The 17,324-nt window shown below is 43.4% G+C and overlaps 1 protein-coding gene across 8 annotated transcripts; it reads left to right on the top strand.

The window, feature by feature from the left end:
* The first annotated feature begins 832 nt into the window (after positions 1-832).
* On the top strand, positions 833-7,333 carry ZBTB14 (zinc finger and BTB domain containing 14). Of its 8 annotated transcripts, XM_063618251.1 has the most exons (5): positions 1,330-1,404; positions 2,062-2,229; positions 3,008-3,037; positions 3,683-3,766; positions 4,814-7,333. In XM_063618251.1, the coding sequence occupies exons 4-5, from the start codon at positions 3,764-3,766 to the stop codon at positions 6,158-6,160; spliced, it is 1,350 nt and encodes a 449-aa protein (XP_063474321.1). In that variant the 5' UTR covers positions 1,330-1,404; positions 2,062-2,229; positions 3,008-3,037; positions 3,683-3,763; the 3' UTR covers positions 6,161-7,333. The 8 variants fall into 8 exon arrangements, with proteins under 8 accessions (XP_055093534.1, XP_055093543.1, XP_063474347.1 ...); XM_055237568.2 differs by lacking the exons at positions 1,330-1,404; positions 2,062-2,229 and adding an exon at positions 854-1,243; XM_055237577.2 differs by lacking the exon at positions 2,062-2,229 and having other exon boundaries at positions 1,303-1,404.
* Positions 7,334-17,324: the final 9,991 nt, after the last annotated feature.

The raw sequence follows: 17,324 nt of genomic DNA, 5'->3' as shown, positions 1-17,324 counted from the left end.
ACTCTAAAGCGGCGCGGCACTGCTGTCCGGCCTCCTTCATCTCGGTGAGCAGAAAACGCGGGAGCGGGAGGGACTTCCCAGCTCCCGACGCCAGACACAGGCACAGCCGCCGCGTCAGAAGGAAGGCGACGTGGTTCAACAGCAACGCAGCCATTACTAGCGCTGAGCAGGGATGTAAGGACAGAGCCAAGTTTTCAGAGCTCTCCGAATGGAGTACAGGGTCTAGACTGCCACAGACGGGTCGCCGCCTCCAGCCCCTGGACTTTTCCTTGGCGTGTCCGGGCGCGGACCTACTAGCTCCAAAGCCCCATGGGTGATCCTTTTCTGCTGGGCAACTGGGGTTGCGCTTTACACTACAAATTGAAGACGTCACTTTTTCCATTTGTTCTGCAAATGTTTATTGTGCACCGTCCACTCCCCCACAAACTCAATGTGCCGGCTGCAAGAGGCAAGACCGCAGACCCGCGGGCGCGCCTCCCGGTGTTGGCCAGTGTGCGCGGAGGGCGAAGGTGGCCGGGGTGCCCGCTCCGACACGCGGCAGAGCCCCGCAGCCTCAGCGCCCGGCCTGCGCGCGCCCGGGGGAGGCTCTGGCCCACGCACATGCACACGCATGGGAGCGCTGGTTCCCGCGTCCCCGGCGTTGCGCCGGCGCCGGGCGCGGGCGGGAGCCAAGGAACCAGGGCGGGAGGGAGCTTGAGGCGGGGCGGGTGCCCCCGAGCAGCGCTCGTGCTTAAGTTCCTTGGCTCCTGAAGCCCCGCCCTTACCCCGCCCATTCCTTCTCCCGCGCGCGGGCTCGGCGCGCCCCAAGCCGCGCGCGTGCGCGCGCGTGCGCAGGCCAGGGCCCTCCGGGGGCGGCCCCGTAGCCTCCAACGAAAGCGTCGGCAAGGGCCCGGATTAACCCTTTCTTTGCTCGCCCACTTAGAGACCCGGTCGGGTTCCGTGCCTGCGCAAGCCGGCGGCGCGCCTTCCCCCCCAGCCCGCACCGCGCATGCACGGGAAGGGGGGGGCGGTGGGGGTGTTCACGGCCGGCTAGACATTCTGTGCTCGTGCAGGAGGAGGGCTGCTACCATCAGGGACGTGCACGATTTCCCCCACCCCGCCCCCTCCCCAAACTCCAAAAAAAAATCCAAAACACACTGCCACCCACCGTGCCCCCGCGCCCCGAGCCCATCCTGTCCCGGCCTGCATTTGCTAGCGAGCGCGGGGAACCCACGGCAGTGTCTGTGGCTGTGCCAGGCTGCAGGTAAGCGCGGGCCAGGGTGCGGAAGGGGCTGGGGCCGTCCGCAAGGCGGGCGCGGGGGCGGCCGGCGGCTGGCGGGGCGGCCCGGAAGACGCGCGTTCTCGCCGAGCTCTGGGGCACCAGCCAGTTCCAGGATGTGCGGCGGCCGCCAGCGGCGCGGCGCGGTGCGAGCGGGGACTGGCGTGGGCCAGGGCTGGGCGTGGGGCCGGGGCGCCCTGGGGGCCGCGCGGGCCGGCGAGCGGGCTCGGGGAGCGGCCAGGCGGTGGCGGCCCCGCGCGCGCGCTCGCAGAGCCTCGGCGGCCGAGTTCATGGCCGCCCCCGCTCGCACCGCCGCAGTGCACCGCGGTGGGGGTGGGGACGGCCCGAACCCGGCGCGGAGCGCGGCCCGCCGGGCGCCGCCCCTCCGAGCCGCCGGCGGACGAGGGGGCCGGGACCCCAGCGCACGCACTCCCGGGTGCGCCCGCGGAGCTTGGGTTAGCCGGCCGCGCGCCGCCCCCGCCCCCGGCCGCGGGAGGGCGGGGGAGGGCCCGGCGCGAGCTGGCCGGGGAGTGCGCGGGGCGCGAGCTCCGGGCTCGCGGGCGGAGCGGGGCGCGGCGCGGCGCGGGGCTGCGGAGCCGGCCGCACGCCCGCTCCCGCTCGTCGCGCCGCCGGGGCCGCCGCGGGCCGCAGTCCCTCTCTGCGCGCTCCGAGCCGCGGTCCCCAGCCTGCCCTCGACGTCTGATTATGAAAGGGAAAGTGGCCCTTTCACCACCTGGCTCCCAGGCTGGGAGCTTTTGTCTGGGAAGGAGCGCAAACGGCCTCCTCCACTCCCCACCTCCCAGGCCCAAAGAAATTGAGAGCGAGGACTCCATACGCCTTGACGGCTTCTTGGGTCTGCACTTGGCTCTCTGCTTCCTCCCCACTCCGAAGTTGCAAGCTTGCAACAAGGAAGTCGTGCAGCCGCCATTGTCGGGCTGCCCGGGGCAGGGGAGGCGGCTGCGGCTGCTTATGTAAGTTTTTGGCTTTGGGAAGCCCCGCTCCCTGCACTGTAACGCGGCTCAGCGCGCCCGCAGTTTGGAGAGCAATTAGGAAGGGGCAGCCTTATTATGAAGGTGGTGTTGGGGCTACACCTGCCTACACAGATGCTGGCAACAGCTGTCTTCCAGTTTTGACTCACCTGAACTTAGCAATTGGAACATCTCAATGGCAAGGGGGGCGGGGCGGGGAGGAGGCGGTGTTGGACACACATGGTCTCCCAAGTCTCATACATCTTAGAGAGAGGGGAGGGGGTGCGTGGCCAAGTACACACTAGCCAAAACATCACCACCACCACATTGATATGTTGTCATAGCTACTCTAAGGCCACTCCTCTCTCTGGTCCCATGCACTTTTATCCCACAAGCCCTAGGACGAGTTAGTGACAACAGTAGTGTCACAGTGTAAGATTTTTGCCTGGGCTGCCTAGTGTCTGGATGGTTACAGGCCTGGGTGCTTCTAGGGAATAGAGAGGCAGAAACACGTAGAATGATCAAGTCAGAATCATCTTTTGGAAATGTTGCCTAACTTCAAACTTCAGATGAGACATCCCGCTTCTACACTGGGCAGCTCGGTGTGTTCACTTTTCTTTAGAAGGAGCTTATATGGGTTTCAAGGTGTTGGTCTCCAGGTTGGAGTCTTGTTCCATGGTTTTTGTGTTAAGACTATTACAGCCCAGTCCTTTGCTCCTACCACACCAAACAACTTATCTGTGTGGTCACTGTTCAGTAGAGGAAACTTTTTGTTTTTCAGGATATGGGTCTGCAGGATGGAGTTCTTCCGGTAAGAGTTAAAACTCACAAAAAAGCTAAAATTCTTTCACTCTTCCTGTAGGGATAGAGGTAAAAACACCTGGATTTCTCAAATACAGTCTTAAAGACAAACTTGTGTACTATTAATACGTCACACAGGTGCAGAAAGAAAAAGCAATCATTGTTCCCTCTCCTCCCATGTTACCTGTTGGGTTTATGTACTTCTATAGCTTTATTTATAAAGGTATATACTTCTCTAGGTTTGTATGAGCCTAGAGAAAAATGTAGAGGGCTAACATACCCAGCGGGAAATGGGATGGGTGTAGGGGGCATGGTGAACTTGTTTTTTTCTGTATCTGTGTAGCCATCAACCTCTGTACAAATATGGACATGGGCTTAGTGTGTGAGGAGAAATCCCTTAATGGTTCTCCAACCCATCCTTCCAGTTCCTAGGGCACAGCCCCTTTATGCCCGAGTGCTACAGCCCTTACCTGTTCTAGTCCATATCTGTTCAGAACTGCACTTGATGTACCAGCCACCTACCTGCCCCTCTCCCAAACCTGAAAATGTACAAGAGAGGGAACAGGAAAGTTTATTTTTAAAAAATCAATTCTTGGTTTAGGATTTGGGATACAGGAAGATCCTACCTCATTCTTGTTTGTCCTTTCCTCTGTAGGTCTGGCGTGCCCCTGATCAGAGTTACTCTGATCTGAAGATTTTGGCGTTTAAGGAATTAAGATAATAGCCTGAGTTGTTCATGGTAACTATAACTTTGGATATTAAATCTTGATGAAAATGACTTGGCATTTGCTTTAAAATATATATACCAATTCTGATTGTGCATGAACACTTCTATTTGTCTGGGGGAAAATACTTAGCCGAATAAAAGTAAAACAATGTTTTTAAAAAGGAAACATAGAGAATGCTTTAAGATGATCGTTTTTTAACATGATGACAGAGATCTTTCATGCCAGTTCCAAATTTTTGCTTATAAAATACTCGCAGCACTTATCAAGTACGTACATCTGGTGTTGATGGCACTTTTATCTGGATGCAGGTAGATTGGCATCTAGAGAGAACAAAGCCACTTCCCAAATGTCATCTGATTCTCTTAAGGTCAGATTAAACCTTGACCTTCATTTAGAAGTGGCCCAAAAGTGCTGTGGAAAAACTCGAACACAACACTCAATGGGATATTTTGGCAGTAATGTTCCTCTCTAGTTCTGTAATAGTAATTTGTTCCTTCTGTCAAGGAGGTATAACATAATTCATTATTTTGCTGAATCCTCCATAGAGTAGATGGAATAAGAGTAGGTGCAACAGACAGGACTAGAGGATCGTTCCCTTGAACCTGTTTCTTAAAACTTGAGTTTGAGTTACTCGATTATCTCTAGTCAGGAAGCACTGGTTTTGCAGCCAGATTGTCTGCATTTAAGTCCCAGCTCTTCACTAAATAGTTATAGAATATTGGGCAGATTTCTAACTTTGTCTATAAAATGAGGATAGTGATATGTACCTCATGAGGTTACCTGAATATTAAATTAATTAAAACATGTAAAGCACATAGAACAATGCCTGGGATATAACTAGGCAAATACTTAGTAAATTGAAGATGAATAGGAGTAACAATATGGAGATCCTTGAGTTGGGATCAGTCTTTTCTACCCATATTCAAAGACCACTCTTAACATTGTCTTTCTGAAATTGTTAGGTTCCATAGATTGACCAGGAAATGAAAATGTGACTGTGTTCTCTGTATGGAAAAGTACTATTTATAATTACTAAACTTTCTTTTTTTTTTTTGTAGGAGTTTTTCATCAGTATGTCTGAAACCATTAAATACAATGACGATGATCATAAAACTCTGTTTCTGAAAACACTAAATGAGCAACGCCTGGAAGGAGAATTTTGTGATATTGCTATTGTGGTTGAGGATGTGAAATTCAGAGCACACAGATGTGTTCTTGCTGCCTGCAGCACCTACTTTAAAAAGCTTTTCAAGAAGCTTGAGGTTGATAGTTCTTCAGTAATAGAAATAGATTTTCTTCGTTCTGATATATTTGAAGAGGTCCTGAACTACATGTACACAGCAAAGATTTCCGTGAAAAAAGAAGATGTTAACTTAATGATGTCATCGGGTCAGATTCTTGGTATCCGGTTTTTGGATAAACTGTGTTCTCAGAAGCGTGATGTTTCCAGTCCTGATGAAAACAATGGTCAGTCCAAAAGTAAGTATTGCCTCAAAATAAATCGCCCCATTGGAGATGCTGCTGACACCCAGGATGATGATGTAGAGGAAATCGGGGATCAGGATGACAGTCCTTCTGATGACACAGTAGAAGGCACCCCCCCGAGTCAGGAGGACGGCAAGTCGCCCACCACAACGCTCAGGGTTCAGGAAGCGATCCTGAAAGAGCTGGGGAGTGAGGAAGTTCGGAAGGTCAATTGCTACGGCCAGGAAGTAGAATCCATGGAGACCCCAGAATCAAAAGACTTGGGGTCCCAGACCCCTCAAGCCTTAACATTTAATGATGGGATGAGTGAAGTGAAAGATGAACAGACACCAGGCTGGACAACAGCCACCAGTGACATGAAGTTTGAATATTTGCTTTATGGTCACCATCGGGAGCAGATTGCCTGCCAGGCGTGTGGGAAGACGTTTTCTGATGAAGGCAGATTGAGGAAGCATGAGAAACTCCACACGGCGGACAGGCCATTTGTTTGTGAAATGTGCACAAAAGGTTTCACCACACAGGCCCACCTGAAAGAACACCTAAAAATCCACACGGGATATAAGCCCTATAGCTGTGAGGTGTGTGGAAAATCATTTATCCGTGCCCCAGACTTAAAGAAGCATGAGAGAGTTCACAGTAATGAAAGACCGTTTGCATGCCACATGTGTGACAAAGCCTTCAAACACAAGTCTCACCTCAAGGATCACGAAAGAAGACACAGAGGGGAAAAGCCTTTTGTGTGTGGCTCCTGCACCAAGGCATTTGCCAAGGCGTCTGATCTGAAAAGGCATGAGAACAATATGCACAGTGAAAGGAAGCAGGTTACCCCCAGTGCCATCCAGAGCGAGACAGAACAGTTGCAGGCGGCAGCGATGGCTGCGGAAGCAGAACAGCAGCTGGAGACGATAGCCTGTAGCTAGAGGCGGTGGGACGGGGACACTTTGCCTGGAAAGTGGAGACTGAGATGACGTGGATCATAATGAGTGAATGCCAGTTACTATATTTTTGTGGAAACATATGGAACATTGTACTCACTGGACTTCAGGCAGTGCTTGGTTAGGTATTTTTAAGACTTTTCAAGGAAATGGTGTTCCTCAGTTCTGACCAAACCGTTTCACTGTCTTGTCTGGTGTCTAGTATTAATGTTGCCAGTAAGCACCCCTCTTCCTTTTTTTTATTATTTTAATTTGAGAACTGTGTCCAGTTTAGAAGTGAGAGACTTCCATTTTTAATTCCTTTACACTCACCACCCTAGCAGGTGCCCTGCACAGAGTAATAAGTAAATTGATTTCCTAATCACAATTCTGTGTGACTTATGGTCAAAAGAGCAGTTTTAATAACTTAATGAAAGTACTTCAGATAGACACAGAAAATTGGTGAGTGGTTGACCAAGAACACCGCGCAAATATAAAAAAAGTTCTGGAAATGCAGAATGGCGTTAGATTTATATTTGGTTTGTTAATTTTATATCACTATTTTTCACTGTTTTGTGGACAAATAATGGTTGCTTTGCTGAAGTGTTTCTTCCTCAATCTTGATTGCCCTGTACCTACCCAAAAGCTGTAGTCACACATCCTAAAGGCCAAGCAAACCCACCAGGATGTTGGGGGGTCTTGGAGCCAAGCTCTTAGGTTCCTCTTATTTGGGGCAGTGCCAGTCCACACCAGCTGGGATTTGTGAGTGGACCTGTGGTAAGAAGAATAGAAAAGGCTCTCAGAGATAAGGTTTTTTACATGTGTAACAATCCCAGGATTTCCTAGATTAAAATCTTAATTGATTTTGAAATTGGATGTTTATTTAGAATCAGAATTAGGACAAGAACAGATAACTTCTTCAGATACATTTGTGTAACTTTACAGAATGTCATCAAGCTTTGGGGCTCTCTGGGGCACATGATTTATCCATAAAGGAGATGCAGTATGCTTACTTAATAAATTTAAAATCTTTTAAGTGTGTAAATAATAGTGTCGGTCTTATGTATTTCAAGTAAAAAGTAGACAGCTGCACTTTTTTTGCACATTGGATTAAAATAACTTCCATCAGCAACAAACATCAGACTGTTTTTAACAAATATTAAAGATTGTCAGACCAAATGTTTATGTTTTCGAAGTATATTTCATCACTGGTTACAGTTTTAAATAGAAGTTGATTGCCTTTTCATAGCCGTAAATGAGAATTATAAACTGTTCCAGTTTTGGTATACTAAATGTTCTTTTAACCATCTTTAGGAATATATTGAAATGACAACAATAGTTTGAATTGTGTTCTGTAAAAAACTATTAGTCAATTATTTTACAATATGTAGAATTGTAGAAAATGTCAATTTTTCAAATTCATTTTTCATTGCTAGGATTTTTTTTAAAAAATTAAAGTAATTTCACTCCATAGCTTGTTGTATTAACACCTGTAATTCTATCATGAAAGAAATTTTATTTTTTTAATTGGTGTGTGTTATGCCCAAGATGTTAGGATGAAGATACTACCTTTTTAAAAATTTTAGTTATTGGTAAAATGTTTAATTTTACTTAAAATTAATTTCTTTTCTTGAAAGTTGTTTATTCTGTTCTAAAAGTAGTCCCGGCACTGTGTTTTTATGCTATTTATAGAAGGAACTGATTGCCGTTCTTAGGCTGTTTTAACCAAAGCAAAGGAAAAATAATTTTAACATCTTGTCGATAGCTACTTCAACAAACCATATTTTGGGCCTTCATTTTTTGTGTATAAAAGAAAATATACTTCTATCATTCCTTTTTTCATTTTTTCATAGCAACCTTCCACATACCCAGATTTCTACCAAAATGTATTTTCTATGCTAGCTTCATCCTGGCTTTACAGAGTTGAAGTTAAACATGTGATATTAATCTCCGTTGAAACCACATAGTCATGGTGGTAACCCCCAAAAAGAAAGGTTAATATTCCACAGTCTATATGATGCAAATATTTGTCATTTAGCCTATTTTGCATGAGAAATGTATTTGTGTTATTTCTGCCACTGGTACTGGGTTTGTATGTGTGTTAGGGCACCTGTTTCCTTTATATATTTTTGGTGGCAGCAGAATCCTATCACGGCAGCTCTACTGTCTGCTGGGCCCTGGTCAGTAACACTGCCTCTACACCTGGCTGGATTTGGTAGTCCCCTGCATAGTGGAGCCATCATGTTAGAGTCTTCAAGTTACCTTCAACACCCTAGGGAGTTAATTCTGAAATGTGGTTACTCTGAATCTGGAATGTAAGAGGAAGGTCAAGTCTAAGTGTCAACATTACTACCTTTTCATTACTTACAAATCATTGACTTTTTTTCTGTTTTTACAGAGAATGCCACAAACTTGATGTTAGCTTTTGTGCTTAATTTGCATTGTATTGGCACTGATTGAAGAGGAGAAATTTAGGAAGTTTAAATGTAAAGTAATTTGCCGGCCATTAACTTGATCACTAATTTAGAATTGTTAGAAAGTACAGAGGTCGCCATCAAGTGAGGTTGATACTAACAAATTCACCCTATTTTGTTAGGAAAAAAAAGACTAAGATGAGGGAAAATGATGCAAATTTATGTAGTTTCCAACTTAATGGGTTATTTTGTGTAGTTATCTGTAAGTCATTTGGAAGGTGGGATTCATTGTCACATAGTAATGCTATTAGTGGTGTTTTGTTCTCAAGAGTAGCAAGCCTTGGGGTGCAATTGTAGTAGAGTTGGTACATAGTAAGGATTGTGGTGTAGGGTTGAGTCCTAGGCAGAGGCAGAGAGCTGTTCAGCAAAGAACAGAAAGCTCCCACTTTCCTTTGAAGTCTGTCTCCATTTTTGCATACCCTCTCATAACTGAAGCTCTCTCCCCTTGGGAACTATTTATAATAGGGTTAATCCTGCATCTACTTAAGGTATGTAAAGATAGCATGTTGCCTACTTGTGTTAAGCATCATATGCAAGGCACTGGGCTGGACGCTGGAGATGCAAAGGCAGAAGCAGTTTTGGTCCCCAGCTGTTAGAGTGAGTGTGCCCCTTCCCAGTCTGGTCTTACATGTTCTTTTTGAAAATGTTTTTCCATCACCCGTTATCCATGATTCCTTAAAGGTCGCCATACTGATCTCGTCTTAGGGGCCCTGGGTATAATTTATCTGGATTGTGACAGATTTTAGCAGTTGGGTGTTTTCATGATCTCTTCAAAAGATATTCCCACTTACCAATATTCATTTAAATCTTTTCAGTATAACGAGGAGGTGAGGTTTAATGGAAAGACTTTACAAGACAAACTTAGATTTGGATCCTGGTTTTGCCTCTCAGTAACTGTAAATTCAGACAAGTTCTTAACTGCCTTCAGCTGAGTTTCACCATCTCTAAAATAATGGTAAGTATTTCTGCCTCACAGCCTGCTGAGGATTAATGTGATGGCCAGGAAAATACATTAACCCCAGCATCCACACTTTTTAGGTTCACCGTAAATGTTCCCCGCTTCCTAAAGAGCATTCCCAATGGAGCAGACAGAAGCTGAGAAGCATCTCTCAGTTCTACAATCATTGGCCCTGAGCTGTAGACCTAGACCTCATTAAGTGTTATTAACTGAAAATGTCTACAGACACTGTGTTTGTCTTAGTATTTCTGTAAGCTTCGATCCGTTTGTGGCTCTGGTCTTACAAACTTGTATATTCGTCTAAATGTTGTCTTTGGTTTTGTAATTTCCCATCGTGTACATTTTAAAGTAAATCATTGGAATGTAGTCGGTGTAAACACTGGCCTCTTTGGATGGCTCCCTTTTCTTCTTTGGGAACATTGTGATGGCAGAACCAGAATTGCAATTTTGAGAGCTGGCTTTTGAATCTCATACATGAAATCATACATTAATATATTTTTGTAGTATGCTTTTCTAAAATTGGGTGCATTTCAGGCTGCACCCAACTGTTCCGTTTCTAGTTAATTCCAAGATGATCTGTTGCTTTCTCCCCAAAGGGGCCTAGACTACATCCATTAATTCTGTTTTTTTTTCCTTTTAGTTCTAGAATAACAGTTTGCTGAGTCACTCTGCTCTTCTTTGGGGGATATTTCTACTAAACTTACACAGAAGTACTTTTTATAGCCTAAGATTAAAGTATGTCAGTCATTGAATGCCTTGTATGTGCCTGGCATTGGACTTTGCGCTGAGAATGCAACAGTGAGCAAGACCAGCACCATTCCTGCCCTCCAGGAGTTATCCAGTGTGAGATGCTTATCTTTCCAAGTTTTACAACATTTTACAAGGATTTACAAATAATGTAATGATCACAAATAGGCAAACTGCTATTTAAAAAAAAATCTGCCATGTTATGTATTTTAATCCAGTTCATGGAATATACTTTAGAAAGTAGGAATTTTTAATAAGTTGTCATGGGTTAGTGATTAGTGGTGCCAACGTAAACATTCTTAAATGACTTTTGGGAATGTATATTGAGAAAATAATATCTATTAATTATTGCCATTTCCATAGAATGATTCTCATTTTCCCTAACTGATACTGGATTTCAACAAGAGGAATAGTAATAAGAGGCTAAGATATATTTCTTTAAAATAATAGATGCTTGCATCAAGAAAGATACTGATGCAAATAAAATGAGAGGAGTAAAGAATAATAACCTGGGCTTCAGTGACTTTGGGCAAGGATGTTAATAAGGTTTTAAGGGAGGAAGCACCATGAGCAAATAGAGTATGTCCAGTAGTGTCTGACTCCGCAGATGTTCCCTTAGTGCCCACTGACCAGTTAAGGTTGACAGTCTTGATAGGATAACAAGCAAGCTAATGGAAATCTGAAAAGAAAAAAAAATATGTCTTCTGATGGTTTTAGATCAGCTGCTGCTTGTCATGTTGATGGAGTTTTGAGAAAGCGTTCTATGCTATTAAACTCACTTGGAATTCACTCATTTTCTGTGTTCACCTGAAAGGCAGGAGCTTCCCGTGGTCATTACTTTTTTTTTTTTTCTACTGACTTTGAACTTCAGTCACAGGAGAGTTAGTCAAGGGGTTAGGATTTTAATAATAAAACCTAGTATACGTTGAATGTTTGCCAGGTTTGGCACTATATACACAATCACTATGTTTTATGACAAGTCTGAGGTAGGTACTCATTACCACTGGTGAAGACACCGAGATTCAAAGAAGTTAAAAATCCTGCCCAATATCGTTCTTATCAGAGCTGGGACAGGAAAGCGGGTCCATCTGCCTCCAGAGCCTGTGCCCTTAGTGACCGTGTTGTTAGCCTCAAGCCACAAAATGTGCAGCTGTGGCCCTGCACATGTCCTTACTGAGTTCAGACCGCTGTTTGGCAGATGGCAAACACTCTTCTCACTGGAGAAAGAGGCGTTTATGCAGACAGCTGTCTCTATGTCTCTGTACTAAATTGGTCCTTAGATTTTTATTTCTCCAAAATGTCTCCCATGCAGGGTACTAATACTAAACCAATATTGTTTTACCTTGCTTCAGGTGTACAGGCTGCCCCCACATGATATGAAAAACTGCCGGTAGAATGTCACGGATAATTGCAATATAACACAAAGCTACCAGTTAGCCTTCTTCACATGTTCCATTATGCGGTGAGCCAAGCAAAACCCACAAGATCAAAGGCCATCTAGTCGGGGGCCAAGGTAAAAATGGTCCTATGTAAAGGCCTACGTAAAAATGGTCTTCTGTGTTAGGAGATCTCCCTATCTATCCTCTCCTCGCCGCCTTTCTCTCTGAAAGGTGTTAGAAAACTTGGATTCAGATTCTGCCTCCACTATTTTCAGGCTATGTCACCACCTTAGGCTGGTTGCATAATCGTTCGTAAATTCTGCCAAAATGCAAATGATTCACTGCCCCCATGTACACCATTCTTGCTTATTATTCCAAAAGATAAACTCACTTTAAGGGATAGATAAGAAGTTCAGCCTTAAAATCAGATATAATTGATTGAAAATATTACTGACTTCAAAAAGGATGGCGGAGATGTCTAGAAGTTTGACATTTGGGAAACAGTATTACGTTTCATTCTTAGGCTGTTTACATTTAATTTAATTTAAAGTATGTGTAATGTTTTGGCTATTCTGTTTCTGTAATCTTCCAGCCAATACAAAACAGGAAATATTAACCAGATTGGAAGGCTCCTGGATCAATTGGTATTAGTGTAAACAAGATTACATTTAATAGTCTTGATACCCTGTAATAAAATGTGGGGTTGAGAAAAGAGAAATGAAAAACAGTAGGGGTAAATTAATTTTAAGTGGTATATAATCATTATTTTCCCAAACTTCTGGGAGTTACAAAATCATAGGACTTTAAAAAAAAATACATTATATACAGAAAACAATTTTAACTTTGGTGATACAGTAGAACTGAACTGTATACTAATTAAACTGACATCTACAGAGTGCTTTACAGTATACATTATTAAGGTAGCTTACAATATTATGAATAGGTATTACTATTCTCATCTTACAAACTGAAAAAAAAAGAGCTCAAACCTAGTTTCTGTGATTCTGGTGTCTGAATTACAAGCAGCCTGAAATAGAATCCTAAAGTACATGTAGGATCTATTTATTTCATTTATATAAAGCTTTTGGCTCATTCTAAAATTATAAAAGATTAAGATTTGAAAGATTGCATTTAAAACTCCTAAGTTCCTAAATTTGCTTTTTTTATTTTTTTTTTACTATATATTACTGTTATTAGTTGTCTTCCAGTATCCATACTACCCTTATTCTGCTGCATTTTTAATTTGGCGTTGTACTTCTGACTCTAAAATCTCAGATTAGTTTTTTTTTTTTCCTACTGCAAAACTTTGAAAGTATTTGTATTGGTAAAAAAGCCAGTGTAGTGATTTAGAGTATGGGCTCTGGATTCAGACTGCGTGGGTGTGAGTTCTAGTTCTACCACTACCTGGTTGGCCTTGGACGAGTTATTGAGCCTTTCTAGGTTTCATTTTCTCATCTGTAAAATGTGATAATAATGTTGCGAGAATTATGTGAGACAAGCTATAGAAAGTTCTTATATATGACCTTATAATTGTGTTATTTCTACCAATCAAGTAAAAGGTAATACACTTTGATTTCAGTCACCACTCACCATTTAGCTTGCTTATAAGAACTTTGAGTAACTGATTTCACCTTCATGAATCATTTCCTTGTTTTAAAGGAGGCAATTGCACTTGGTGGTCTTTAAGGTTATTTCAGGATTCAATTCTATTCTGTAATTAACTAGTTGGAGTAACACACTGAAAGCACTTTTAATGTAATTACTTGAAGTTTTTCTACCATCTAACTCCAAATGAGCACTAAAGGTGATCACAAGATGTGCGGGTTCCTCAGTACCTTCAGAGGTCACAGGAGAGGGATGTTCAGAGACTGGTCATCTCTCAAGCTTTGCCAGAGTTTAAAGTGGGAGGAATGTGATGATTCCATGCAAATTGTCACAACTCCTAGCAAAATAATTCAAATCACACTTGATGTAATCCACATAAACCTAGGATTTCCTATTTTATATATATATCCCACATAAACCTGGGATGCTCCTATTTTAAGGGCCTTCTCAGCTTTTGGAGATGCATCCAAAAGAAGTAGAAATCTTACTCTCAATAGTATTGAAAAATAATGTAGTTATTTACTGAAGTTTTCCTGAATTAGTGTCAACAAGTAGATCACACAGCAGCACTTCTTAACATTTCTTTTTATATTTCTCCATTTCTTTTAGCAGCTTCTTCTCATCTTTTCCTTTCTGTCTCAGCTGTATCTAAAAAGTCATCTCACTCTCCCATGGTTTGGGAAAAACACTAACCATATTTCCTCTCCTCTCACACCACAACAATCATAAACACAAAAGACTCTCATAACCAATAGTTGGGTGGGAGGGAGCAGAAATCCTCCCACCAAGTGAGTAACCACTTCTGCAGCTCAGTGTCCTCCAGTTTAATTCTGACACTACCTGGGGATAGCATCAGATTCCACAGATTGAGGGTTCAGTCTCCAAGACTACCCTCCACCGGACGCCAGTTACAAGTCCAGGCCTCCAGAACTTCTGACCAAGCTACTTCAAGCTGGGCTTCCCACGACCCCCACTTTAGATTTGGAGGTAAAATTAATTTGCTGTAGCAGCTCACAGAACTCAGGGTAACATGTTTACTGGTTTATTATAAAGGATATTTCCAAAGATACAGATGAAGAGATGTATAGGGTGAGGTATGGAGAAAGGAGCATGGAGCTTCCATGCACTCCCTGGGTGCCATCCTCCAGGAACCCCCTTTTAGCTCTCCAGAGGGCTCCCCAACCGAGTCCTCTTGGGTTTTTATGGACTACCATGTGGAAATGTGATTGGCCTCCAGGGTAGGAGGTAAGACCCTCTCTGGAATTATGATCTCATGACCTGCAACTGGAAAGGCAGGGGAATATTAGAGTCCTGTCAGAAGGTCAGAGAGATTCTATTTCCTGAGGCCCGACACACCCAACATTATAACAAAAAAACTGTAACAAGGGCTATGGAAGTTGTGAGCCAAGAACTGTGGACAAAAACCTATATCTATATCTCTCTATAACACCACACCTACACAAATATTTTCCCAAGTATTTCCACTATTCCTTCAACCTTTTCCTCTACCATTCTTTTGCACATAAAGCAGTTGTATCTGTTGTCGGAATCTGACATTTGCTCTCTATCCCTTCTTGGAATTAATTAAGGCCTGTCTGCTTGCAGAGCAAGTAGGAGGGAGGAGGTATTACAGCTACACAGATTTATTTTCATAGCTGTCACATTACTAGTGTTCTGGTCTTACTATGTACCACTCTCCCCCCCACCCCCCCCAAAAAAAGAAAAGTTATTGCATTATGTTTTGCATTATTATCACAGGTCAAATCCCATTACGTCAAAATACGTCACTTCTAAAGTTCAGTTTTATTTTGCCGTTTAAATAGGATAATCTGCCCTCCTATATTGCAGAAATGTAGAAAAACCCTTTGGGAAAAGCACTAAACAGAACAGATTTATAATATTTACCTGGAAGAAAATAATTATAGTTCCTAGGAATTAGAAACTACCTCCTTAAGTGGGAGAGATTGATGCTTGTTCAATTTCAACTATTTTTAGCTGCTAAATTTGGTATTTTTCTCTATTATGTTGCTTGTTTTATTTCTCAAATTTAGACTTAAATCTATTGACTTCCTATGAAGATATTTTCCTTCCTTACATCTTGTACCTATATACATTTGTGTTCCTCCTGTACTGCTAGTACAGTTTCATCATCATTTTGTTAAATCAAAATTCGTTGTTTACAGGATTGCAATATGTAAATCTGTTGCAGCTGAGCCACCTAGCATACTATGATATATTTTCCTTGCTTGCAAGTTGTTTCCCTGCAGCTAAGAACTTTTGTTTCCTTAGGTTTTTATGTGTATACCAGTAATTCCACCCTAAACTCAGTGCTAGTTGTCTAAGTCTCCTGTCCTTATGTCAGTTGTGAGGTATTCTATCATTTGCATCTGTTTAAAGAACTTCATCTCAGAGAGTGCTGGGCACTGACATTCTGGGCCTCCCTTGACCATTATCCTAGAACTCCATTCTTCAATTGGATTACCAATTCTAGATCTCACCTTGTCTTTTCCTGATTTATTCTCTTGTTTTGGTGAAAGAACAATGGTATGGTTAGGCTCTGTGTCCCCACCAAAATCTCATGTTGAATTGTGATCCCTAGTATTGGATGTGGGGCCTGATAGGAGGTGATTAGATCATGGGGGCAATTTAGCTCCCATGATTGTTTAGCACCATGCCCATAGTGCTGTCTTGTGACAGCATTCTCCTGAGATCTGCTTGTTTAAAAGTGTGTAACACTGGCTGGGCATGGTGGCTTATGCCTGTAATCCCAGCACTTTGGGAGGCCAAGGCGGGTGGATCACGAGGTCAGGAGGTTGAGACCATCCTGGCTAACACGGTGAAACCCTGTCTCTACTAAAAAAATACAAAAAAATTTAGCCAGGCGTGGTGGCGGGCACCTGCAGTCCCAGCTACTTGGGAGGCTGAGGCAGGAGAATGGCGTGAACCTGGGAGGCAGAGCTTGCAGTGAGCCCAGATTGCACCACTGCACTCCAGCCTGGGTGACAGAGTGAGACTCCATCTCAAAAAAAAAAAAAAAAAAAAAAAGTGTGTAGCACCACCTCCCTCCTACTAGCCATGTGAAGATGTGCTTGCTCTCCCTTTGCTTTCTGCCATGATTGTAAATTTCCTGAGGCCTCCACAGAAGGAGAAGCCTGTACAGTCTGCAGAATCGTGAGCCGACTAAGCCTCTTTAAAAATTACCCAGTCTCAGGGATGTCTTTAGAGCAGTGTGAGAATGGAATAATTCAAACACATCCTCAAGTGGAAGAGTGAATGAGAGGTGAACTTTTTGAGGTCCATTTTACCTTCATGCTTTATTGATGGTTTGGCTGGGGGTAGAAAATAATTTGTAGGGAAGTGAATAATTTCATGTTTCTGCATAGTCAGGGCTTTCTGAGCACTTTTAATAACACCTAGATTGAAAAACTAGCCTGGGAAGGGTAAAATTGAATAGCCAGAGACTTGCAGAAAGATTTAGAGCCTTACCTCCAAATGCGTTCAAATTTCAAAGGGGGATGACCCCAAGAGCCAGTTATTCATGTTCTAAAGGATGGGTAATGACTAGGGAGCAAAGGATTCTCTGCTTCTCTCAGATGATGATAGGGCTGCTGGTGGACTGTATAAGCCCCCCAGATAATTTCAGGCAGATTCTCATATGTGCAGGGTGACGTGGCTTTCATCATGTTTTGTGTAGATACAGGGGATTGGGAACTCTTGCAGTGATTGCTATAATAGCAACTATGATTTCTGCTCCCAAAATCTGACATTTACTTTCAGGATAGAAATTTGAGTACAGATATTAAAACCTTATAATAAACCTTTAAAATTTTGAAAATATCTTGAAAAGTCTGATGCTATTCTCAGTTTTGATCCCTTATGTGCAACCTATGTATTTTTCTCTTTTTCAAAGCTGGAAGAATCCTCCTGTCACCCCTGCATATTCTAAAATATGGTGATGTTTCCTAGTGTGGATGTACTGGAAACTGGTAGGTCCTTTCAATCTGGAA

The sequence above is a fragment of the Symphalangus syndactylus genome, chromosome 1, assembly GCF_028878055.3.
Source record: "Symphalangus syndactylus isolate Jambi chromosome 1, NHGRI_mSymSyn1-v2.1_pri, whole genome shotgun sequence".
In the NCBI taxonomy this organism is placed as follows: domain Eukaryota; kingdom Metazoa; phylum Chordata; class Mammalia; order Primates; family Hylobatidae; genus Symphalangus; species Symphalangus syndactylus.
Note: the sequence above shows the minus strand (reverse complement) of the source record. Positions and strands in the feature narration are given on the sequence as shown.